At 42.4% G+C, this 27,101-nt stretch overlaps 1 protein-coding gene and 1 pseudogene across 1 annotated transcript; one reads left to right on the top strand and one right to left on the bottom strand.

Moving 5' to 3' along the window:
• LOC103601662 overlaps nucleotides 1–11,436 on the top strand; it is a 19,179-nt pseudogene extending 7,743 nt beyond the window's left edge.
• A 9,597-nt stretch (nucleotides 11,437–21,033) lies between these two features.
• LOC103601661 (leukocyte immunoglobulin-like receptor subfamily B member 4) lies at nucleotides 21,034–25,053 on the bottom strand. Its single transcript, XM_008586081.1, has 6 exons — nucleotides 24,963–25,053; nucleotides 24,417–24,716; nucleotides 24,095–24,133; nucleotides 21,943–22,062; nucleotides 21,263–21,312; nucleotides 21,034–21,174 (listed from the first exon to the last, which is right to left on the bottom strand). Exons 1-6 carry the CDS (start codon nucleotides 25,051–25,053, stop codon nucleotides 21,034–21,036), a joined length of 741 nt encoding a protein of 246 aa, XP_008584303.1.
• Nucleotides 25,054–27,101: the final 2,048 nt, after the last annotated feature.

Raw genomic sequence — 27,101 nt, 5'->3', positions numbered from 1 at the left:
TAGATTTAAATCAGAAAAACAAAGCATAGCCAGGAGCCCTCCAGGGTGCACCTGTATAGACGTGGATACAATCCAACCAAACAGAAGAAGGCTCAGAAAATCAGAGAAAGGTAAAGAGAATGAAGCATTGCCTTGTCAGAATATAGACCAGGGACTCCAGGAGAGATCTACCAGCAGCAGAGAAATGGGAGCAAAATAGTCCCAGTGGCCACTTGCCTCTTGCAGCTAGAGTCCTCTCCGGTGCCCAGAGCTTTTCAATTTTTGCCAGTGATTAAATTACACTTTTGGATTCCAAAGTCATAGAAATGAACAATGTACCCAAATAGTAAAGCAAGCAACGCATTGTTAAAAGAGGAGATAGACTTACGCATAAGGGGGTAGGGACAGTAAAGCTAGCCCCCCGAGGGGAGCTGTTCATGGTCTTTTATAGGGAAAGGAGTTAAGGGGTATAGGCCAGCATCACTGGAGGTGGTCTGTTCTGTTCTTCCTAGTTGCGTCATGGGTGCATGCTCAGTAGGCAGTGGTGTTCATCACTGTCACCCCAGCAGGGTCATTGGAGCAGTCACCTTGATGCTTTGTGCACAGGTGGGAATTCCTAAAAGGGTCTTAAAGGTTAATCTGGATTTAAATCAGAAAAACAAAGCATAGCCAGGAGCCCTCCAGGGTGCACCTGTATAGACGTGTATACAATCCAACCAAACAGAAGAAGGCTCGGAAAATCAGAGAAAGGTAAAGAGAATGAAGTACTGCCTTGTCAGAATATAGACCAGGGACTCCAGGAGAGATCTACCAGCAGCAGAGAAATGGGAGCAAAATAGTCCCAGTGGCCACTTGCCTCTTGCAGCTACAGTCCTCTCCGGTGCCCAAAGCTTTTCAATTTTTGCCAGTGATTAAATTACACTTTTGGATTCCAAAGTCATAGAAATGAACAATGTACCCAAATAGTAAAGCAAGCAATGCATTGTTAAAAGAGGAGATAGACTTACGCATAAGGGGGTAGGGACAGTAAAGCTAGCCCCCCGAGGGGAGCTGTTCATGGTCTTTTATAGGGAAAGGAGTTAAGGGGTATAGGCCAGCATCACTGGAGGTGGTCTGTTCTGTTCTTCCTAGTTGCGTCATGGGTGCATGCTCAGTAGGCAGTGGTGTTCATCACTGTCACCCCAGGAGGGTCATGGAGCAGTCACCTTGATGCTTTGTGCACAGGTGGGAATTCCTAAAAGGGTCTTAATACTTCTTAATCATCAATTATACTTCAAAGTTGGAAAAAAAAAAAAAACATGCATAAGATGTCTGGCTTTCGAGATGAGTGTAGACACTACTTCTAGAAACGCAATTAAGAGAAAAATGAGAGATAAGATACATACGAGCTTTACATGGCCAATACCTTAGACCACTGACTATCAAGGTCTCACTCCTAACACTTTGTGGATAGCATGAGATATTTACATATGAAGCTGTTATTCTATGCTGTTCTCATCTGGGCAAATTAATCCAATTTACATTTATATTCCAGGAACTTTAGAAGCTCAGTCTCTGAGTATCAGTATCCTGCAGTACAAACTGAGGCTAATATCACATGGGGTGGTGCGGGGCAAAGTAGAGAAAATAAAGGAGTGTGGGGATGGAACAAGGAGTGTTATTGGCGAAAAAGATGGACATGGAGCTAACAGAAATATACAAAAAAAATGGACTATTTTTATAAATTAGCAGATAAGAACATAATTGCAAAGAGAAGGAAAAAAAAAGGACAAGCACAATGAGACATACAGTAGTGATATCAGACTGATGATATAGGACAGAAAGTTAATACCTGAATCTTTACGCAGATTTGATGATAGGGCTGGCTGGTTAGCTCACTAGGGAGAGCTGGTGCTGGTAACACCAAGGTCATGGGTTTGGATCCCAGTACCGGCCAGCAGTCAAAAAAAAAAAATTGATAATAGATAGATAATATGGTTTAACTGCAAGATAAATAGCTAGGAAGGGGTGCTCAGATCCTAAAAGGAAGCCTATAATGCCAAAACATTCTCCCTGCTATAACAATGTAGTAAAACAAAGGTGAATGTATAAGTATAGATTGGAGGCCGAAGTGGGCAGCTGTGTGGATCACTGAGCAGATAAATACTTGGTGATACCAGAACTACTTTCCCCTCTGCAATGACCATGTGTTTGATGAACTGTTGATATGGGTTTGGGGTGGGACAGAGAGGTGGTGGAGGCCACCGTGCAGCTGTCCCGAGGAATTGTCCTGGGGCAGTGGTGATCATCAGCACGTACAGTCAGCTCTTGGGATCTGCGAGTTCCACCTCCCCAGATGGAAAACATTGGGAAAACCCAACAGCAATGAAAAACAATACAAATAAAAAAGACAATAAAACCTAACTATTTACATAGTATTTACATTGTATGAAGTATTTAATCAAAAGATGATTTCAAGTATACAGAAGGATGAAAGGATGAGTGTAGGTTATGTGCAAATACTACGCTATTTTTTTAAATAAGGGACTTGGGCATTCAAAATGGGTTGGGAGTCATGGCATCAATCCCCCATGGACACCAAGGGATGAATGTATTACTTAGATCACTCTTTTGGCTCTGGCCACCGCCCAGGTGGGTTGGATCTGCACAAAATAAGTGGAAAACATGAAGGGAGTTAGTGGATTGAGGTTGCTTACATGGAGGTAAAACAGCAAATTTAAAAGAGGCTTGAAAATGAGTGATTGATGGATCCTCGTGTCTGTCAGAACACAGGTGAATAGCTTTTTCTTAGAGGATGTGAAACAGGTGAATAATATAAGAATGACAATTGGTGCAGATAAGTGCATAAGATTTAGGTCCAAAAGCTGAACTAGAGTGCTTCTATGAGGTTCTATCATCTCAATGAATAAGAGACAATATCTTCTGTTAAAAGGAGTTGCATTAGACACAAAACCATAGCATCCCCCAAGACTCTACCCACAGCTGCAGCACCTGGTCTATTTATGTGTTCTAAATTCCCCGAGGGAATAGAAATAAAACTACACAAATGCCAGCACCTTCTATCTAGGGCCAACATTAACTATACTTGAGTCTCTAGATCTAAATATCTCGCACCTTCTCCCCAGCCACAGAACCATAGACCTTCTTACAGATGTAAAGACTTGAAATTCCAGCAAAAGAAAAGCTGGTCAAAGTTACAGGAGTCATCGACAGAGGCTCCTGCTAAGCCTGCTTCCATCTTTGCAAAAAGAGGAGTTTGACTTGAAACCCCAGCAATCCTTCAAGGTTTGACATCCAAACATTCAAAGAAAGGGAGGAGGAATTTTATGGTAGAGACAACTAAGAGTGGAGTGAAGAAATAGAGAAATGAAGTAAGGAAGCAAGACAGTTACTCACCTCCCCGATGCCTGCACCTACTCCCCGGCTCTGAGGGCTGCAGGTGCAGAAAGCACTGATGGGTTTCTCTTTCCTCCCACACACTGTGATTGGCCCTCTGGACCTAATCCCATGCTGAAATCTTCCTGTATCCACTATGATTACTGATAGAGGGAGAGTATTTCCTCAACCTGAGCTTCGTGTTCCCCTACACCAGTGGTTCTTGACCCTGGCTGCATGTTAAACTCACCTTTTTGGGGCATCATTTCAAGTATTAATGCCCAGAGATTCTGGTTCACAGGTCAGATCGGGACTGCCCAGATATCGGGGTTCTTTAAAGAGTCCCAGATGAACGTAATTGCCCCTGAGTATGTAAACTACTGCTTAGAACTTTCAGCTGTAATTAGCTGTCTTCTGTCATAACAGATATACTCAAAATCCATCCATATTTCATGTTAAATATAAATAGCACATTAAATACAGGATACACATCAAAAGAGCCAAGTTCATCAATTTTACACTGGCAGTATTTTGTACATGTATAAATGAAACTGCAAAATTTCGGATTTTGCAGCTTTTTATGTTTTAGAACCAATATATCTATATCTACATCTCTATCAACTCAAAATTAGTCTCTAGACCAATATCATATACAATAAGTTTAATATAATAAAATAGTTTAATACAATAAAATGATTTAATACAGCAAACATATGTCACATATGTGATTTTACATTTCCTAATAGCCACATTAAACACAGTAAAAACAACCAGGCAAAACTAATTTTTAAAATATATTTAATCTGATATATTCAAAATATTATTTCAAGATGCAGTCAATATAAGAATAACTGAGGTATCTTACATTCAGCTTTTTCATTAAGGCTTCAAAATTCAGTATTTCTCACTGATAACACATCTCAGGTTAAATTAGCCACATTCCCAATATTCGACAGCCATACGTGGCTATCATATGAGTCAGGTCTAGACCCCAGGGGAAAGTGGCTTCAAAAGGGAAGAAGGTCAAGGGGTCCTGACTTGGGGTTATTTCTCTGAGACTCTTAATTTTCACTATGATGAAATCTCAAGGAAGACAGAGGAAGAGGAAGGGGAAAGTGGGTAGATATACTAAAGATAATAATAATTTAGTGCTTCCTATGTGTCAGACACATTCTAAACATGTTTCTTATATTTACTTACCTCCAAACATTCCTACCAAGGGGGGATTGTTATGATCATACCCATTTTTCAGGTGAGAAAATAAAGGCAAGGGGCATTTAGAAAACCTGTAGGAGGTCCTGAAGATAACGAACAGCTGTCAGCTTCTTGAAGCCCAGCTCTCAACTGTTGTGTTCAGTTGCCTATTCTAGAAAGATGGAGGGAGAGAACGGGGAAGGAAGAATAAAAATGTCAGGAGTTTTAGACTGCCCTTTTCAATAGGCTCTTTTTTTTTTTTTTGGATTGTGGTAAGAACGTTTAACATGACATCTACCTTCTGAACAATTTTTTAAGTGCACAACACAGTACTGTTAACTATAGGCATAATGTTGTAGAGATTTCTAGAATTTATTTATCTTGCACGTGTAACTAAAACTTTATACCTGTTGAATAGCAACTCCCCACTTCTGCCTTCCCCCAGCCCCTGGCAGCCGCCATTCTACTTTCTGTCTCTATGAGACTATTTTTAGATACCTCATATAAGTGGAATTATGCAGTATTTGTCCGTCAGTGACTGGCTTATTCACTTAGCATAATGTCCTCCAGGTTCGTTCACGTTGTCCTTCCTTATGTGGGTTTCTTTCTTTTTTTGGCAGCTGGCTGGTACAGGGATCGGACCCTGGACCTTGGTGTTATCAGCACCACGCTCTAACAAATCTTTTTTTTAAGGCTGAATAACATCCCACACCTAGGAGTTCTCCAATTCTCTATGAACACCAATAGGTGTCCTACAATTCAATTCTTTTTTTTTTTTTTAAATTGAAACATTTGATTGTACATATCTGGTGGGTACAGAGCTGAATATCAATACCTGTGTGCAATATGTGATGCTAAAATCAGGATAGTTAGTATATTCAACATTATACAATCTAATCATTTTTTGTGGCCCTTTACCAATTTCTTGCTAACCCCCTCGCCCACTCGTCCTTTCCCACTCAATTCAATTCTGACACTACCTAGAGTTGGCGCAGACCCCACAGGTTAAGAGCTCAGTCCCACAAGACTGCCTCTGCTTCAGATGCTGTTGGGAAAATATAGGAAGAATGGTCAGGGCCCCTCAGACGTTCAGAATCTTGCAGAGCATTTGATGTAAACAGGCATATGTGCTCAGGTGTTTCTTGGTTATCATCTAGTGTAAGTGCGCATGTGCACCCAGGTGTCCTGGGTTATGGACTTAAGTATAAGGATAAGTGGCTCTGATCCATGGCGCCTCCCACCCCCGGGATGCTTCCCCTCGTGGGGGGGGGGTATAGGGAGGCCACTACTGCTGCTGGAGGCTGCTAGTGCCCCTGGGGACCCTCCGCAAGGCTACTGCCAGACCTGTAAGCTACTGGACCTGTAAGCTTTTGCTGCTGCCGAGGGAGCTGAGGACTGAGCTCATGTCATCTGCCAACAGCTCCTGGAATCTTTCCCAATTACCTAGCATGGACCTGCATTTGAGGGATCTGGTGACCCAGTCTGTACAGTGGGTTTGGAGGGTCTGAGCCCTACCTCTGACAATGTAAATGGAAACTTAGTATACTAACTAAATAATGAAACATTTTGGCTTTAGTTATGACTTGCCTTACTGGGAACCAAACTGACTCCATTTTTCCCTGCAGAGGACGTTTTGTTACTTTTCCACTCCTCAGTCATGAGACCCCCAGAGGGCAAATGATTACCCAATGGGCTGCCCTGGCAAAATAGACTGAGATATGAGTTGCAAAACCCCTCCCCAAGGCTTGTTTACTATAATTGTAAAAGTTACGGATTAACCTTAAGACCCCTTTAGGAATTCCCACCTGTGCACAAAGCATCAAGGTGACTGCTACAGTGACCCTCCTGGGGTGACAATGATGAACACCACTGCCTACTGAGCATGCACCCATGATGCAACCAGGAAGAACTGAACAGACCACCTCCAGTGACACTGGCCTATACCCCTTAACTCCTTTCCCTATAGAAGACCATGAACAGCTCCCCTTGGGGGGCTAGCTTTACTGTCGCTACCCCCCTTATGCATAAGTCTACCTCCTCTTTTAATAAAGCGTTGCTCGCTTTACTATTTGGGTACATTGTTTATTTCTATGACTTTGGAATCTGGGAGCCTAATTTAATCACTGGCAGAAATTGGAAAGCTTTGGACACCAGAAAAGACTCTAGCTGCAAGAGGCAAGTGGCCACTGGGACTATTTTGCTCCTATGTCTCTGCTGCTGGTAGATCCCTCCTGGAGTCCCTGGCCTATATTCTGACAAGGCAATGCTTCATTCTCTTTACCTTTCTCTCATTTTCCAAGCCGTCTTCTGTTTGGTTGGATTGTATCCACGTCTGTATAGGTGCACCCTGGAGGGGTCCTGGCTATGCTTTGTTTCTCTGATTTAAATCTAGTTGATACTTTTCTTCTTTATGCTGAAAACAGTGGGGAGGACTGCTTTTATCAATTACTGTTAATGGAATAGGTTGGCCCCGCTGATTAGAACTAAGCTAAACTGGACCCCACTGCTCCTCTTTTCTCTTTGTTTGCTTGGTTAGACATTTAGTTGAGCACTGGTAATCTGAATAAACCTTCCAGTCCTTGCATCAACTTTTGGACTTTCAGGTCATTTGTTTAAGGTGAGAGGGCAAGCCGAGCCTGACCTGTTGGTAACATTACTCTACAGATGCCAATCACAAGTGGTGGGTGCCCAGGTTACCTGCAATTTCTGAACAATTTGGCTACAAATCAGAGGTCCCCACGACCCCATCCTTGGATTCAATTAATTTGCTAGAACAGCTCACAAAACTCAGGGGAACCCTCACATTTACTAGTTTATTATAAAGGATTTAATAAAAGATACAGATGAACAGCTGAAAGGGACCTTAGCCAGAGAATGGCCATCTTTGGGGTAACTAAGACCAAGCAAAAATTTCAGTTAGCGGTTAACTTTGGAACTGATAATCATCAATTCCTTGAGGTTAGCAGAGGAATTGAGAAACTGACGATATGGCTAAAACTGCCTGGGTTGAAATCATGCCCCAAAGGGATCCTTCTCAAAAGAATATTTCTGTTTATTTCCCATTACACCCTCTTAGGCTGATTTACTTTAGATGTTGGGTACCTACAATTAAGAATTGAAACTATGTTTTCTTGTTTTTCTTACTTTTCCTCATCAACTGCTAACAGAGGAATTCCAGAGAAAGGCAAAGCACCCTGGCTGATTAACTCACCTTCTTGCTTAAAGGCAAATTGCAAACACATTAGTTAGAGATATGAGTCAGGTATTTTTGGTAATTATAATTATTTCAGGTAATTATAACAGCTTGACTGAGGTTATTGTCTTTGAGCTCTCCCTAGGGGATAAGGACTCTGACCCCGAGATAACATCAAGAGTTTGAAGCTGACAAGTCCAGTAACTGCAGACTCTATGACACCCAGTCCATCATAGGACCCTGACATCTGACTCAGACCCTCTGCTGATCCTGTGACCAGCCTCCTGCTTTGCCTGTAGGACAAAACTCTTACTTTACCTTCCTGCCTCTTCTCCTTTATAAATCCCAGAACAGGCATCAGAAGGTGGGATCATTTTAGCGTGGTCATCCCCCAGATGTGGTTATCTGAATAAACCTTCCAATCCTTGCACCAACTTTTGGACTTTTGGGTCATTTGTTCAATGTGAGAGGGTAAGCCACGCCCGTTGATGGTAACACAGCCAGAAGAGGTACATAGGGTAAGGTCTAGAAGGGTCTGTTCCCATGGAGATGGGGTGTATCACTCTCCCAGAACTTGGATATGTTCACCAACCCAGAAACTCCCCGAACCCTGAACTTTAGGGATTTTTATGAAGATTTCATTTTGTGGGCATGATTAATTATTAACTCAATCTCCAGCCCCTCTCCCTTCCCCAAGTGGGCCTGAGAGTTCCAAGCTTCTAATCATGGCTTGGTCTTTCTGGTGCCCAGCCCCCATCCAGAAGCCCACCAAGAGTTGCCTCATTAGGATAAAAGACATTCCTATCACCCAGGAAATTCCATGGGATTTAGAAGCACTGTATCGGAAATCAAGTCAAAGACCAGATATTAGAACAAAAGATGCTCCCAGCAGCCCTATTGCTTAGGAAATTATAACAGTTTTAGGAGCTCTGTGCCAGCAACTGAGGGAGAGACCGAATATATATATATTTTTATTATGTGACAATATCCTTTCTAGGTCCCTCAATAAGAGGGAGATGAACCATGTAGTCTCAGGCCTGAGAATCAGCCCACCAAGAGTTACCTTTCCAGTTATAACAGTCAGAAAGGGACACTCATCCCGCCAAGCTGTTCTAGGCTGTGCAATCTTGGTTAAGCTTCCTAACCTCTGTGCCTCAGTTTTCTTATCCGTCAGACGGGGATAACAATAATACCTGCCGTATAGTATAAGAGTATTTTAAACGAGTTATTACCTGTAATGGATTTAAACAGTATGTGGAAGAAAGCAATTATTATAAGTTTCTGTTTCAGGATGATATAAACATTTTCCATGTGCTTCAGATGGGATGAGATGTTGGCAAATGTCCTACTCAGAGAAAGAGAAAAAGACAAGCTTAAGAAACAGAAAGGAAAGGGCTTGGCTGGTTAGCTTAGTTGGTTAGAAGTGTGGTGTTATAACACAAAGGTCAGTGGGATGAGATGTTGGCAAATGTCCTACTCAGAGAAAGAGAAAAAGACAAGCTTAAGAAACAAAGGAAAGGGCTTGGCTGGTTAGCTTAGTTGGTTAGAAGTGTGGTGTTATAACACAAAGGTCAAGGGTTTAGATCCCCATACCAGCCAGCCACAAAAAAAAGGAAAGGAGGGAAATTAATTTTTATTTACCCATCGATGACAGTAGAAAGGTGGACACTGGGGTGACTGAGGTGTCCTCAATAGAATAAAGGGAACAGAGAGTGAATTTGTAAGGAAATGTTCAGTGACTCAGTGTTCAGAAAAGTGTTTCATAAACTCAGGAATCTTTACCTTCTGAGATATTTTTATTTTTTGTTTTTATGTTGGTAATGATGCAATAAATCATCCATATAATAGACATGTTAGGATCATCTGGTTGACCACCTTATACTCAAAGACGGGGGTGCAATGTTGGTTTATACTAGGAATCCATGAAAATACTTCTCTGTTAAAAGAAATTGGTACATGACTCACATATGAGAATATTTGCTCTTGAGCATAAAAATGCTCCTTCCTATAGCAGTGCATGCTTTTACAAGGAAAATTGAGATGACTTGTCTAGTGTTCAAAGCTTACATTTTTTACGTAAAACCAGGGCAGCAACCCATTTAAAGATATTCTAACCAGATTCAGATTGCCAGACTTTGGTTTTCCTGGAGAGCAGAGCTCTCATCCTTACCTGAACCCCAAATGCTCTATGTGTGAGTATCACTCATGCAAAGTGGGCATTCCTGTTACTGGACTCAGGTCCGGCTGCCCACCCTTTGAAAAGGAAAGAAAAAAAACTCAGAAGTCAAATGGTTGGTGTTAGAAAAGCAGACGTATTCAGCTGAAGGAGATGGTAGCTACCCCATCTCAAAGATTTACATTTACTGAGGGGTTTTTAAAGGAAGGGTTGAGGGAATGGAATGTGGGAGGTGAAAAGCAGGGGAGCAGGTGACCTGAGTTAGGAGGGGTCCGTGTCTGTGACTCAGGTACAAGGTCTCGCCAAGGCCTCATCTGGTTTCTGTTCGCATCTTCGCTGTTATCTCAGGACCCTGCAAGATTTTGATTTGCGCCGGTGTACTTGGCTGGTGCCCAAATCAGCTTCAGTCATTTGGCCTTGATCATTTCTCAAAACTCTACAAATCTCAGAGAAAGAACTGATAGCTCTGCAAAGTACTAATTAGCTTCTCAGCTTTGTTTTCCTACTTAGCGAGCGAGACAAGAAAGTCAGGGGATGGGAAACAAGAGTGGAGAGAAAAAAACTGTCCTTTTAAAAATCCTCCCCTGTCTCTGCAGCCCAGGCAGCTTTAGGTCCCAACATGGCTTCAGTCCTGCTCACTCCAACAATTCCTTTACCTTAAATCCAGAAAAGGAGACAATTTATCCCGTAGCCTGTGCAGACTCTAAAATACTGCAAGGAGGTCCCCCTGTCTCTGCCTTCTGCACAATGGCTTCGGTGGCTTCTGCCTGGACACCTTCCACTGGTGCAGCTGGCCGCGTCCGGAGGACCAGCACGAGGAATCGGGCGGCTGTGCGCATCCCGGCGACCTGAGTGGCCAACGTGCAGGACATCGGGGGCTGGCTCTGGAGCATCCCGGCCATCACGCGCTGTTGGTTTGCTGCCACCGTCGCTGTACCCTTGGTCAGCAAACTCGTCCTCATCAGCCCGGCCTACCTCTTCCTCTGGCCCAAAGCCTTCATCTATCGCTTCCAGATTTGGAGGCCAATCACTGCCACCTTTTATTTCCCTGTGGGTCCAGGAACTGGATTTCTTTATTTCTGGTCACTTTATATTTCTTATATCAGTATTCTACATGACTTGAAACAATGAGCTAATTGGAAATCTTGTTGGACATCTTTATTTCTTCTTAATGTTCAGATACCCAATGGACTTGGGAGGAAGAAATTTTCTATCCACACCTCAATTTTTGTACGGCTGATTGCCCAGTAGGAGAGGAGGGGTGTCAGGATTTGGTGTGTCCCCTGCTAGCATGTGGCGAGCTGCCGATCAGAATGGCGGAGGTGGGAAACACAACTGGGGCCAGGGCTTTCCACTTGGAGACCAGTGGAGGAGCAGCCCCTGGCCCACCCACCAGCTGCTTCACTCAGATGATGTTTCCTCCCAGTGCTGGGTGCGCTTAACAACCGAGTTCCAGCTAACGCGGTTGGACCTGACCCACACTGAATGTAGTCTTTCAGTACGAGACAAAATTTTTTAAATCCTGAAGAAAAATATGTGTTCCTCAAGTTCCATGATTCTTATTCAAGTTCTTACTGCTATGAAGAACAAATATCAACTGTGCAAATTTCAAAACTGACTATATAGTTTTTGGTGTCTTCTCTTCCCTTTCTGTCTGAATAATGGGTTTTTAGCAGATTCTAGTCTGTTGGCACCGAGTTGGGCATCTGGGATTAGCTAACAAAACCCTTTCAAAAGGACTCTTTTCTGTTTCTTGCACACATGCACTCTCACTTTTCCCAGCCCCCAAATTTGCAACTAGAGGAGGTTGCCCACAAAACGGTCCTGCCTTTGACAAGCTGTCTTATTTATTGACTTTTGGCAAGGCTTCCTTGCAAAGAACTCATTTGCACAGTTTTTTCCCCTTTAGTGGCAGGACTGTAACAATAGAGTAGAGGACTGAAGCAGTGGATGAAAAGCTTGCTCAGCTTTTGGAATTGCTGTGGCCTGACATCAGTTGCAACCATTTGCCACCTCTTCAGATATTTTTATAAAAATGCACCACTGAGTCAGTGAGGGCCACAGATTGGTATTAATGAGGTATGAAGGTTGTTGCTAGGCATTTTTTTCCCTAAGTTAAGTGATCAAAATTGTAGTGGAGTTGCACCTAACATGGGGGGTAAATATAATCTGTGGTGGACATAGTCCCTTTGTGCTTTGTATACAGGGCATACTGGCTTTGTGTCCCAGAGTGGTTGGGTTGTGTTGTATTAGGAGGTTCCAAATCACATTGGCCACAGCAAGATGCTCTCTTTGAGAGACTCCTGGGCGTTGACTGCATTTCATTATCATTCTGGATACATGTTTGTTGAGTAAGGTGGGAGAACCTCATACTCTATTTAAATTGTCTAGATGCTCTCTTTGAGAGACTCCTGGGCGTTGACTGCATTTCATTATCATTCTGGATACATGCTTGTTGAGTAAGGTGGGAGAACCTCATACTCTATTTAAATTGTCTTTTTTTTTTTTTTGCTTCCTGCCCTGCTTTTGGTGAAGTGTTTTAGTTAATTGTGAGGAAGGTGTAGCTCCTATGTGTGTAGATCATTTTTTAAAGCTAACTTAAGCACACCTAAGTGAATCACACATAATTTTGGGTTGTAACGATTTTAGAATCATTTGTGTTTGAGGGTCTTTATTATTTTGAGTCATGAATGAATAAGCTCTGTGAATCAGACCAGCTTAAATACGCACCAATTCTATTCATGGGTGGGCTTTTTCCATCAGAGCTCGGCTCATCACCAAATGAATTTTTTTGAAGGCTACGGTGTTTCACACAGTTACTTTACTTTGTTTTTACTCTGAAAGCAGACTGTGAGGAGCAATGTCGAGTGACTGCTGTACTTTGAGCATTTTGATTAGTTTCTTTTCAGGAAACATTGTGCTCTACACAGTATGACTATTCTTTTCCCTACCCTTAAACACTGATGCGTGTTATATTAGGAAATGGGAATTTGAAAACACCTCCTTATTTTTTAATAAAGTTTGTGTGTACTCTTCATATTTAGTTTATATGATAGAATAGTAGGTGGGGAGAGTCTGAACCTTCACTGTCATGTGTTTTGATGTTGACCTGTGGCCAAGAATAAAATTTACTTGTAAAATTTTAGAAGCCATTGTTCCTGTTATGTTGCATGTGTAGTCACTGTACAGGAGTGGAAACTCACTGTATGTGTAAGAAGATTCTAAGGGTAGGTGAGCTGGAGTCTCTTATGTGCCCTCTTCTCAGCTCCACTCTCTGAGAGCAGTAGTTTTTCTAAAGGTTTCCAGGAGTATTGAGAACTCTTCAGTTCAAGGCAAAATGTTCATTAAATTCTTCCTCTTAGACACGGCTAGGAAGCTAATCATGTTATTGATTTTTTTCTGGATTACCTATTTTTCTGGAATAATTTTACCAAAACAAGCTATTTGAGTCTTGATTTGGCAAGATAAGACATGACAGTGGATTCTTTTTATGAATGGAAAAAAAAAAATCCTTGTTTTGTATAGATGACTTCCCTTTTTTGTACTGAATTCTTTCTATTGGGCCGGCCCGTGGCTCACTGGGGAGAGTGTGGTGCTGATAACACCAAGGCCCCGGGTTCGGATCCCATATAGGGATGGCCGGTTCGCTCACTGGCTGAGCGTGGTGCTGACAACACCAAGTCAAGGGTTAAGATCCCCTTACTGGTCATCTTTAAAAAAAAAAAAAAAAAAAAGAATTCTTTCTATTGGTAAAAATGGTAAATTAAAATGTACAACTTGAAAAAAAAAATACTGCAAGCAGAGGCTCTTTCCCACAGGGGTCAGGTAGTCATATTAGTTATAACAGAATACATAGGAATCATTTTAATGGCTAAATATTTTTAGCTCATACAGATAGTGTTCATTGACCATCCTTCAAAAAAAACTATTTTTCCTGTCTTTTATGTAATTTTTATAGACAAGGAAAAATGAGGCAATGAATGTTTTAAAATAGATTTATTTCTATGGAAATGTTACATTATTTTTATTTGAATGACAGGGGGCTGTACTAAGAACAAAGTAAAAATGTAATCATTGAATATGCTCCTCTGTTTCCTAGTATTTCTCTTTAAAGCTATATCGCAAACATTTTCACCCCTTTCCATTTTTCTCTGTCTCTCTCTGTATATAAATATATGCATATACACACTAGCATATGAACATGAATTATAAATGTTATTATGTATATGAACAAGTGGAAAACTATTCAATCATGGAGACCCTGCATACGTGTTATATATATACATAATATATAGTTACATTTATTATGCATATAAAACTATATAATATATACTATAAAAACATATAGAATATAGTTATATACTGTAATTACATATATAATATTATATAATATATACTATATAATATATTTAAATAAAAGCTATAGGAGGCCATTGTTTTGGACTAAGTTCCTTCACTAGGCCCTGAGAGATCAGACTAAAAATCAAAATGGAGTCACCAAGGCTAAAATTCCACATCACCAAACCCAAACTAAGTTGTTATCTGACCATCCGAGAAATTGGTTTCCCAGTTTAAATCAATTTTCCAGTTTAAATCATCAATAGGCAAGCTAATGTGTACTTGTATGTGTATTAATATATTATATAGTATTTAATATTAAATACTATATAATAATAATAGTGTTTTGCTGTTTTTTTTTTTTTTTTCCTTTTTTGTCTTTTTTCGTGACCGGCAACGGATTGCAACCCTCAGTGTCGCGCCCGTACCGGACCGGGACCGGCAATGGGATCGCAACCCTCGGTGTTGCCCCCGCACCTCGCTCAGCCAGTGAGCGGCCGGTCTGTATGTGGGATCCGAACCCTCGGCGGGAGCGCCGCCACGCTTCCCAAGCGGCGCACTGTAGCAGTGCGCCAACGGGCCGGCCCCATGTTTTGCTGTTTTTTGTTTGTTTGTTTTGGCAGCTGGCTGGTATAGGAATCTAAACCCTTGACCTTGGAATTATCAGCACCCTGCTCTAACAAAGTGAGCTAACTGGCCAGCCGGCCCCTGTATATGAGGGTACTTCCAAAAGTTGGAGGAAAAACAGAATTAAAAGACAATACAGGGCCGGCCTGGTGGCACACTGGAGAGTGCGCCGCCTGGGAGTGCGGCTGCGCTCCCGCCGAGGGTTCGGATCCCATGTGGAGACCGGTTCCCACTCACTGGTTGAGCGCGGTGTGGGTGCGACACCGAGGGTTGCGATCCTGTTACTGGTCAGTAAAAAAGATAAAAAGGAAAAAAAAAAAAAAAAAAAGACAATACGAATCCTTCCATGAACTTTCTGAAGTACCCTCATATGTATGTATATACATATATATACACACACATATATGTATATATGCACGTATAAACACACGAGGGAACTTTATATACACACACACATATATATAGTCAAAGGACAAACTTATGATAAATTTATTTATTTATTTATTTTTTTTGTCTTTTGTCTTTTTCCGTGTCCGGCAACGGATCGCAACCCTCAGTGTTGCCCCCGTACCGGACCAGGGACCGGCAACGGGATTGCAACCCTCGGTGTTGCTCCCGCGCCTCACTCAGCCAGTGAGCAGGAACCGGTCTGTATGCGGGATCCGAACCCTCGGGCGGGAGCGCCGCCGCGCTTCCCAAGCGGCGCACTTATCCAGTGTGCCACCGGGCCGGCCCCATGATAAATTTAGTTTAATGATCTCAGTTGGCTTTATTGTGATTCTAGAATTGAGCAACATTTCATTCCATAAAATAGAATAAATGTTCTGATGAACTGAGCAGAAAGGCTTGGCTTTATAGAGAGAGAGGGCTGAAGAGGGTCTTTCAAAGCTACTTTCCTTTTAAGGTGGAAACAGAGAGATAGAACAATAGAAAAATAACTGGTTAGTTAACATCAGCTTACTTCGGACTACTACTTTTAGAGTAAGGAATAAAGCAGAGGGAATTTCCTTACCATATCTATTGAAGATTTAAACTGAGAAATTGGCTATCTCTTTCTCCTGATTTCTTGGAAGGTCAGATAACAACTTAGTGATGTGGAATTTTAGCCTCGGTGAATCCTTTTTGATTTTTGATCTGGTCTCTTGGGGCCTAGTGCAGGAGTTTAAACCAAAACAATGGCCTCCTTTAGTTTTTATTTAAGTATATACATGAGGGTCCTTCAAAAAGTTCGTAGGGAAAAAAAAAGGTTGTGGAAAAGTAGGATTAAATGACAATACAAATATTTCCATGAACTTTTGAAGTACCCTCATGTACACACACATACACACACACCATTTAAACGAAGTTTTCCATTTGTTCATGTACATAATTATCTTTATTATTTCCATGGTCTACTGTTGGAAATAAATTAAAATGTAGGGGAGACATAGAATATAAGTAGTAGAATTGTAGGAAAATATAACCTTAATGTACGCAGTCTTGTAACAATGTATAATAAGCAAAGCAGTTTTTTTAGGGGCCAGAACAAGGGTCAGGCCCGAGCACACTAAAATGCATAAGCAATGCAGCTTATCAGGGGCCGTGACAAAGGCCAGGCCCAAGCGCACTAAAAGCCCCCCACTGGTTCCAGGAAATAGTTGGTTCAAAGCAAGGCCCCGGGGAAGGTAAACAATTGAGAAATGCGCTAAAGGGGTGCCAGCCTGCTAAAACCCCCTTGTAAACCCAAAAGGCGCCAGCTGAAGCCCACCTGTAAATCTAAAAGCGCCACAGATAACTAACAGTTGATCCTATCTGTTCAAGAAACTGTATAAAAGCTGCTTGCATTGTGAATTCGGGGCCGCTCCTGTCCTGAAAATGGGGCGACCTCCAGCATGCCGGAAATAAAACCTCTTGCTTGTGCATCGATCTCTCTGCCTCCTGGTCTTTGCGAGATGAGCCTTCCCATCAAGTTAAGATTCGTGCTTTTAGGCCGGTCTTACACTACTTCTATATAATTTTTTGTATTTGTGTATATATTTTTGCATGTGTGTATTTGTTTTTCTTATGTGTGTGCATCTGTGTATTTGTGTACTTGTGTAGCTATTTAAAGAACTCTGAACTATGAATTTCTGCAAAAACAGTTCCATATTGTGTAACCATCTCTTAAGGTCAAGTTTCTAAAATGAGTTTGTTGAGTCAACTGTGATGCACAGCTTATATTTTGAGACATTTTGCAATCTGCCTTCTAGAAGTTCTGTACTGATTGACACTTCTGCCAACTTCTTTCACTAAACACAGCGTTCTGTCAGGTGCTGCAGCCTCTGTTTTGCTTCTACTTTCTCAGTAGATCTAAAATGTGCTCCTTCCTTTCTATGCCCTTGACCCTTACTGGACCTCAGACCTTACCTTCTCTGACAGGGCTCCTCTCCTTAGTTTTCTTTCTTCCTTTTTTTATTTTTTGCAGGTGAGTTGTTACACACTCCTTAGCTGATTTCAACTTCCGTGGCCACCGTCCTATCATTAGTTTTCCAATTGACTCCCCTTTTCTTAATCTCCTCCCTTCCAATCTCCACAGTAGCCTCCAGGGAGATCTTTCTCAGATACAGCCCTAATTATGCCGCTGTTCCATTCAAAACTCCTCCTCGATTCCCAGTCCCTTTACCTTTAAAATCCAGACTTTACCTGATGTTGGATCTGACCTCAGCTGGTTCCCACTAGCCTTACTTCCTATTTCTCCTCTGCTTGGTGCTCAATCTAAGTCAGTTTATAGTTCCTAACATGTGGCAATACACTTTTATAGTGTCATTTCATTGAAAGGGATTGCATCTTTTTTTTATGTGCTTGAATGCTTTGGTATGGCCTTCCTGGCCAGCTTCTGTTTCTCTTGTCAATTCCCTCTGCCTCATTTATTACAATTTTCTTATAACTTGACCGACTGCATTGTTACAGAATATTGTCTGTCTAACTTTCTTCACCTACTAGACCAGGGGTGGGCAAACTTTTCCTGTAAAGGGCCAGGTGTAAATATTTTAAACTTTGTGAGCCCTACATTTTGTCTCAAAGACTTAGCTTCACCATTGTAGTGCAAAAGCTGACATAGACAATATGTAAATTGATAGGGCTGTGTTCTAATAAAGCTTTATTCACAAAAAAGGTGGTGCTGGCAAGTTAGCTCAGTTGATTAGAGGACAGTGTTATAACACCAAGGTCAAGGGTTCAGATCCCCATACCAGCCAGCTGCCATAAAAAACAAAACAAAAAACCCCCCCAAAACACCAAAAAATAAGTAATACAGGTGGCAGGCCAGATTTGGCCCATGGAATACAGTTTGCCCAACTCTGATCGAGTACTGGAGTTGGCAAAACTGCAGACTGACAACCTAAATGTTCCTTGACATATGAACGAATGAAGAATGGAATATAATTAAGCCTTAAAAAAGAAGGAAATTCTGGGCCGAGCCCGTGGCGCACTCGGGAGAGTACGGCGCTGGGAGCGCAGTAGCGCTCCCGCCACAGGTTCGGATCCTATATAGGAATGGCCGGTGCGCTCACAGCGCTCACTGGCTGAGTGCGGTGTGGCCAGTCTCAAAAAAGGACCAAAAAAAAAAAAAAAAAAGAAGGAAATTCTATTATTTGTTACAACATGGATGACCCTGGAGGACATTATGTTAAATGAAATAAGCCAGGCACAGAAAGATAAATATCGTATGATCTCATTTATTCATAAAATCTAAAATAGTAAAATTCATAGAAACTGAGAGTAGAATGGTGGTTTCCAGGGATTGTGTGGAGGAAATAATAGGGAGAAGTTGGCCAAAGGGTACAAAGTTTCATTTATGCAGGATGAACAAGTTCTGGAGATCTAATATACAGTAATGTGACTCTAGTTAAGAATATTGTATTGTGGGCCAACCCCGTGGCTCACTCAGGAGAGTGCGGCGCTCCTGCCGCAGGTTTGGATCCTGTATAGGGATGGCCGGTGCGCTCACTGGCTAAGCGCGGTGCGGCCGACACCAAGCCAAGGGTTACGATCCCCTTACCGGTCACAAAAAAAAAAAAAAAAAAAAAAAAAGAAGAATATTGTATTGTGTACTTCAAATGTGCTATGAGAGTAGGTCTTAAGTGTTCTCACCACACAAAAAAAGATAAGTACATAAGATGATCGGTATGTTAAGTAGCTTGATTGTGGTGAATATTTTACAATGTTGATGTATATCAAAATATCAAGTTGTACATCTTAAACATACACCAATTTTACTTGTCAATTATATCTCAGTAAAGCTAGAAAAAACATTATTAGTTTACTGTTGCTTTGCCTCCCATGGATTTGTCACCCCTTTTCCCCTGGGTGACAGAGCCACCAAAGATTACTCAAAGCCCATCTCTTCTGAACAATGAGAAGGCTCAAAAAGGGGTTAGTCTCCCTGAACCCTCAAGAGAAAGGCATTCCTTCCATTTTGGGAAATTAACCATGAATTGGGGTTCTCTTCCTGCATTTATTCTCCAGCACAGGAAGTTACAGGAAGAGACATAGGTGGGCTTTTTTCTAAGTACAGTTTAACAAGTTTAACAATAGCAGCTGGTAACATGCAATTAAGTCAATCCACTAACAAAAGCTTGATTTTAGCAAACATTCTCTTCTTACAGCAATTTCCCAGTATCTTTACATATCAATCAGTAACCTGTCTGTCTTTGAACCAGCAGCCTTGTTATGTTACAACTCTTTATCTTACAACAGAGACTCAATAGCCTGGGGAAAATTTCCTGGTTTTTTCTAAGGTCAATATTTGAAACTGCAAGGCTTTGGAAAACCAGGTCCTGTGAAGTACATATGCTTTATGCATACTCTACATTTTACCATATGCTTTTATCTTATTTGGGGTCTTTTGGTCTTTTGTACATGTCTGTTACCTTGATTGAAGTGATGGAATCATGGGCGTCTGCATATGTCCAAACTCATCGAATTGTATACATTAAATATATGCTGTTACTTGTATATCAATTTTACCTCAACAAAGCTGTTAAAAAATTAATCTCCTTTTGATTTTTCTCAACCATATAGAAACACAATGGTGGGCTGGCTGGTTAGTTCAGTTGGTCAGAGCATAGGGTTATAACACTTAATGTCAGGGTTCAGATTCCCATACTGGCCAGCTGCCAAAAACAAACAAAAAACCCCCACAATGGTGGTAATTATTGCACAACAATATGAATGGACTTAATGTCATGATCTTTACATTTAAACATGGCTAAAATGGTAAATTTCATGTTATGCATATTTTACCACAATAAAAAAGCAAAAAAAATGTAAAGAAATTTTTTAGCTTGGGGGGTTGTACAGAAAAATGCAAATTGCCAGATTTGGCCCTTGGGCTGTAATTTGCCCATGCCTCCTGCAGTAGATTGGATTATGTCCTCCCAAAGTTTGATGTGTTGGAGGCTTGGTCCCCACTGTGACAATGTTAAGAGGGTGAGAAATCCTATTATGGTAATTGAAAGGTGGAGCCTTGAAGAGTTGATTAAGTTGATGGTTTAATGGTGGTCATGGGCATGGTTCTAAGGGCTTTAAAAGGAGAGCACATGAGAGTCTCTCTATGCTTCTTCCATCTCCCAATGTGATATCCTGTGTTGTTGAAGTCACCACCAAGGAAAACCCTTACCAGATGTGTTCCCTGGACTTTGGACTTCCCAGCCTCCAAAACTATAAGCAATTGACATTGTTTCTTTATAAATTACCCAGTTCCAGGTATTTTGTTATAAGCAACAGAAATGGATTAATATACCTCCATTAGACAACAAGCTCTTTGACAAGAGGGATGGTTTTTGGATCATTTCTGTTCCCTGAGTCTGTAACATAAAAACTAGTGCCCAAGAGGATGTAAGTATATTTGTTTAATTGATGAATAATTAGAGTTTATGAAAAATTATTGTATTACTCTTCTGATACCTTTGGAAGGATCTTGGGAATGGCTGGGCAATGATAGTAGAGATTCTGGAACTTTATTCTTGAGGTCTCTAGATTCAGTGGGCAGGTGGGACTTTTGAGTAACGTGGGTCCTCTCAGTCAGGCTGACCACCTGAGATTTAGAAGCAGTGATCCCAGAGGAGAGACCATCCAACGGGCAGCTGGAAGCTCTACTGTCCAGTTGATATGCTCTGCACTGGCTCATGACTTATCTTAGGGCAAGAGTTGCATACTCGCTGGTCTGGGTATGGCTGGGCAATGAGGAGGGTGTCATAGCTGTCCCCTGGGTAAGGGCACTGCAGGTCAGCTCCGAATAGGTCACCTCCTTTGGTACTAAAGCTTCATAGGCCTGGGGAAGGAAGGGAAGTTATGAAATGGCCGTGTGATGTTGAGGACTAAAGAATTGTTGGGGGCAGAGTAGAGGAGAAACTCCTTACCTGTCCATCCATTGGTCCCGCCTCTGGCTGTCTCTCTTTCCTATCAACACCTGAAGGGAATAGGAGATTGTTATGAACTGCATGTTTGTGTTCCCTGCAAATTCATACATTGAAGCCCTAAGCCCCAATGGGATGGTATTTGAAGGTGGAGCCTTTGGGAGGTGATTACGTTTAGATGAGGTGTTGAGGGTGGAATTTTCATGATGGAATTAGTGCCCTTATACAAAGAGACCAGAGATGTGATTTCCTCTATCTGCTATGTGAAAACACAGTGAGAAGGTGGCCATCTGCAAACCAGGAAGAGAGCCCTCACCAAGAATGTAATCTCCTGGTGCTTTGATCTTCGACTTGCCAGTCTCCAGAACTATGAGAAATAAATGCTTGTTGACTAAGCCACCTCATCTTGGTATTCTGTTATAACAGCCTAAATGGACTAAGACAGAGGTGGTCATGTCTTCTGACAGGTCCAGATCCCACCAGCCCTGTCTTCTGATTTCCCAGATAGGAACTGAGGCTCAGGAAGGTATCGTGGTGCCAGGATGAGCCAGCACACTCGCCCACACCTCACTGTCTCCCTCAACCCCCTTCCTCATCCTCAGCAAATGCCACGTCCCCATTTCCCCTCTGATTTGCACCGTCCTCCTCTATGAAGGCTTCCCCTCACCCTCTCATGGACATACTGTTTTTGGCTTTGCAATGGTGGAAGATGAAGAAGAGGAGGACAAGGGTGAGAATGAGAACAGTAGCCACTGGGATGCCAATCAGAATGTCCTTCTGGAGGCTTTGGTTGTCAGGTGGGGCTACAAAAGAGAAATCATGTTGGAGCAGCTTCTCTTTATAAAGTACCTCCCCGCACTGTGTAGTTCCTGTACACTTTCTCAGACCTTGACTACAATCTCACAGCAACAGAATTGTTGACCCCATTTCTCTGAAAATGGGAATGAACTTTGACCACCTCATCTGCTTACTCAATGAAACTCACAGATGCTGAAAGACTTGGACATAGTGTCTGAATTTGTGTCACACTAGAGTAGAGATCAGCAAATTATGGCCCATGGACCAAACCTGGCTCACTGTCTGTTATTGTATAATCCACGAGCTAAGAATGAATTTTACATTTTTACTTTTTAAAATTTTTTTGTGGCTAGCTGGTATAGAGATCTGAACCTTTGACCTGGTGTTATGACAATGTGCTCTAACCAACTGAGCTAACTGGCCAGCCCAAATTTTACATATTTAAATGGTTGACACACATCAAAAGAAGAATAAGATTCCATGATCCCTGAAAATGCTCTTAAAATCAAAGGGCAGTATCTGTAAATAGTGTTTTCTTGGAATAATGCTCACTCACTTTGTATCTTCTGTGGTGGCTTTTGTGATACAATGCTAGCGTTGAGTAGTTGTGAAAGAGATTGGATGGCCCACAAAACCCTAAATATGTATCTGCCCTTTCACAAAAAATATTTGCCAACTGGGGGGTAGGGGAAGAACAATTCAAGAAGGAGCCAAAAGACAAATATCCAGAGTGTAATGCTAGCAAAGTCAATGAAAGAGCTCACGTCACCAATTAAGAATTGAACACTTAAGATATTGTGGAAAAAGTTGAATAATGCAAAATCAGACATGGACAACACGTAAGCAAACAAGCATGGCTAGATTCCAACAAAACTTTCTTTTGTTTTAACCAAATAGGCAGAGTGAGCAGGATTTAGCCCGAGGACCATAGTTTTCCAACCTCTGTTCCACCTGTATCTGGTATATTTTTGACCCCAATAGATTTTGTTTGCTTGCATGTTCTTGTTTTTCCTTCCCATTCTATGCACATAGCCTGGATTATCCCATCTACTTCCTTTTCTGTCTTTATGCTGATCAATTACACGCCTGTATCTCCAACCCTGCACTCTGTTATAGCTCAAAACTTATCAAACCAACATCCATTGCACATTTCTCCTAGGATGACATGTGGCCAACTCGATGGCAACAAGACCAGAATTAAACTCTATCGTTTCCCACCTTTGGAAACTCCTCATGTGTGTTTCTCTGTGAACGGTCTCCTAATCAGGCACTGACAGAGAAACAACATGGGACTGAGAGCAAATTACCTTCCTTAGTCCTTTACAGAATTTGCTTCTTTTTTTTTTTTTTTTCCTTTTTGTCTTTTTTCGTGACCAGCAACGGGATTGCAACCCTCAGCGTTGCGCCCGTACCGGACTGGGACCGGCAACGGGATCGCAACCCTCGGTGTTGCGCCCGCACCTCGCTCAGCCAGTGAGTGGGAACTGGTCTCCACATGGGATCCCAGAATTTGCTTCTAAGTGTGTGGAGAAAAGGAGGCTCAGAGGGACTGCAAAGACTGGTTCATGTGAACACAGTGAATTAGTCGTAGAGACAGTTCTCATATCTTCTGTGTCCTCAGCACAGGATAAGGAAAAAGGCTTCTGAGAACAAATTAGTTCAGAGCCCTCTGCAGCAACTATTTTGAGATGATATTAAGAATATTTGCCCTTCTGGGAGTATAGCTCCGTAGGTTAGGGGCTAAGAATCACAGAAACTCCCAGAAATATTGGCAATGTGGATCAATGATGAATGATATCTATGGATAGTATCAATTTTATTTGCAATCAAGAGTTTCTAACTCTCTGTTCTCCCATGTGGAGAGAAGTCACACCTCCTTTCTCTATTCCCTCTTGACCCTCCAACATCCACACTCTGTGGTGTCCTGCACACTTAAAAAACCTGCTCTCTCTCTGGTGCATAATCATTTTTCTACTCCAAGTCAGAGAGAAAGGAAAACCCCTCCTTTTAATTTTCCACCTAAACTCAGTTACTCACCAATTGAGGGACTGGACTCCATGGGATGGCCAGGAACTTCTGTAAATGGGGATAAAATGGGAGTGGTTTTCTTTATCTCTGCCCAGGCTCTTTGCTACCTGGGTATTCCCAAAGACCTACACTAGCCTTTCCCACAGCCCCCAGCTTGCAGTGTGAGAGCTGCTAAGTGGGTGAGGCGGAGTGCATTCCTCTGGCTTCATGTCAAAGGAAATGATACTGACTTCTCATTCCCACCCTGCTGTCCTCTCTTCCCCAACCATTGCTCCAACTGGACAGTCACAGCCCCTGGGAGGGAACATGGGGATGGGCTGGCCTTCCTCACCATTGACCTCAAGTTCCAGTGGGTCACTGGGGTGAGACCACACATAGGGGTTATTACTCATGACACCAAAGCATCTATAGGTCCCTGCTTGTGTGGAGGAGACGTGGTCCACGAGGAAGACAGCTCGATGGACTTTGTCCTGGGGTGTTGAGCTTTGGTTCTTGATGATGTGAGATCCATCTTCTTTGGTGAGAATATATGTGTTAAATGGCACTTTTGAAAAACACTGCAACCTCACTTTGTCTCTTGAAGCCCCGTCAGTGCCAGGAATGCTTGAGAGGGAGGGTTTGTCATAAGCTCCTGCGGAAGGAGGACATTTGGTGATAAATGGGAAGGCCACGGGCACTCATCACCCCTTTTTATTCCCTGTTTGTGGTTCTGGTTTCCACCCCATTCCATGTTCCACCCCAATGAAATTGTCTCCACTATCTCTGATTCCTTCCAAAGAATGGAGGTTTTGCTCCTCAATGCTTCCTGTCCCCAAAGCCTGGTCCTTCCCTCTGCAGAGAGGCCAGTCCTGGTTCTGCTGCCTCTGTGTCCACTCACCAGTCATCATCAGCTGCAGGGGGTCACTGTGCTCAGACCAGCGGCCTCCTCTCTGATAGGAACAGTGGTACAGCCCTGCCCTGTCTGGCATCATTTCTGTGATATTCAATGTGTTCGTCTTCCCAGATCCCAGTCGTTTCTTTTTGTTCAAGGGCTCAGAGCTTCCCACTGTCCATATTCTGTATGACGTAGCTTCTGCAGGCCCTCGGCACTGGATGATCACAGGCTTCTTATACAGAATCATGGAGCCAGGGAGAGCTTGGATCTGAGGTCGAGGGAGATTTCCTAGGAGAAAGAGAACAGGTATTGGATTCACAAGGGTGTCTTTCTCTCACACTATTCTCTACTTCCTCCCCTCTTAAAGCCAGCAGTCTAAATGCTTAGTCCCCACTTTCCAGCTGCCAAAACTGCTGACATCTGGCCTAAACAAAGAGTAGGAACCTGACAAATATTATAAGGAATACTCACTCTCTTGTGCCTGGGTCCTCTGGCATAGATGCAACCCTGGAAGAAAACACCAGGTGAGGAGAGCCCAGCCTTCTTGCACAGTTGCACCTGCCCTCTGTAGCCCCTGTTCATTACTCACTGTCTCTTTCCTCCAGGACTTACCAAGACAGAGCAGGGTGGGAAGAACCACATTCATGATCTGTGTCCATCCAGGCCCTTGGCGTCAGCAACACTGTTCTTCTGAAGAACAGAGTCCACTTACAAGTGAGACAGACCTACAGAAAAGGGTGCGGGTGGCCCTGTCCCAACACTGAGGATGAAGGGATTTCACATCCTCTTTCCACTTCCTTCCTTGTGGGTGGGGCTTGTAGAAGTACCTAACATCATGGAGACATTCACCATCTGAACTTCTAACTAAAATCCATCCAACCTGATTCCTATTTTCTGCCCTCAATCCCATGTGAGTATTTTAACTTTTCTATATAAAGCATAGGGTACATGAATTTCAGGCTGAGAAACAGGACAGAAATAACTTCCAAAATTAGTGCTGCTTTGAGATTGGCTCTTGCTGCTGCTGCTGCTGCTTCTTTTTTTTTTTGGAGCCCGGCTGGTGCAGAGATCCAATTCTTGACTGTGGTGTTACCAGCAGCATGCTCTAACCTAGTATGCTAACTCGCCAGCCAGCCCTTGATTTTTAATGCCAAGCTTCCACCTCTTTACTTCGAAAATGAGGGAATGCTAATGAGTTCCTGAAAAGTTATGATCACAGTAAATCGTCCAGAATAGACAGCACTGGAGAGAGAGAGAATAATTATTATTCTCCTTCCTTCCGCAGTCTATATTCCCAAGATATTGTTAGCAGTCATTCTCTTTATGGGTGTCAATTTTGAACCTACAGAAGATACTTTCTTTGGGTTAAATCAGACTTCTGTTCTTAAACTTATCCCATTTCCTGAACCCTACAAAGTAGCTATGCCATTCTTCCTGATTGGCCATGTAGCCTTGGTTTAAAATCTTTCCTCATTCCAACTTCATGAGACACTCTTCTCCAAAAATCTGAAATAATTGAGTAGATCACACTTACTGATTTTTCACTTTTTGTCAGATATTATTTCATGCAGATGAATAACTTTCACAAAAAATGTGGTAGATTATTGTTCCAAATTATTTAGTACATCCCTATAACCATCTTAAAAATCCACGCCCATACCTGTTAGAATTCCATCACAAAAGCATACTTATGTGAGGGACATGGAATAAAGGGTTTATTATAGGAATTAGAGCATATGCAGTGCTGGGTGCAGATGCAGAAGTCTAACAGGCTGTCACGGGTGCATCAGGAGGTTAGTTGAAGTCACTAAAGATCAGCTGGGCTGGGTGTTGAGAAGAAAAGCTGCACATGAAGAGGGGGCACTAAAGGGCACACTGCAGCTCTCAAGGGAATTCAGAGGCCACTCACTCTCTCATCATCTCTAACCTCCACGGTGTGTGGTGTTCTCTACTCTAGATCTGCAGAAACGCTAGTGCAGGTACCGAGGAACCTGAAGGAGGAGAGTTGAGGGAACTGGAGGAATCATTAGCTCCCATTAACAAGGTGAGCCGGGAGGTGCCATACAGTATACGTGGCTGCAAAGGCAACTGCCTCCACTTACCATCTGCTCACCATCTAGCAGTCAACACACATGTGAGAAC

The sequence above is a fragment of the Galeopterus variegatus genome, unplaced genomic scaffold (assembly GCF_000696425.1).
Source record: "Galeopterus variegatus unplaced genomic scaffold, G_variegatus-3.0.2 Scaffold3821, whole genome shotgun sequence".
NCBI classification, from domain to species: Eukaryota; Metazoa; Chordata; class Mammalia; order Dermoptera; family Cynocephalidae; genus Galeopterus; species Galeopterus variegatus.
Note: the sequence above shows the minus strand (reverse complement) of the source record. Positions and strands in the feature narration are given on the sequence as shown.

Bases quoted from the DNA above. Each gene is read 5' to 3' on its own strand.
- LOC103601661 (XM_008586081.1), bottom strand. From the start codon at position 25,053: ATGCCAGACAGGGCAGGGCTGTACCACTGTTCCTATCAGAGAGGAGGC. The intron at 24,717-24,962 runs GTGAGTGGACAC...CTCCTTCCGCAG, and splicing joins CCTGCAGCTGATGATGACTG to GAGCTTATGACAAACCCTCC. The intron at 24,134-24,416 runs GTGAGGAAGGCC...CCCCATTTACAG, and splicing joins ACTGGAACTTGAGGTCAATG to AAGTTCCTGGCCATCCCATG.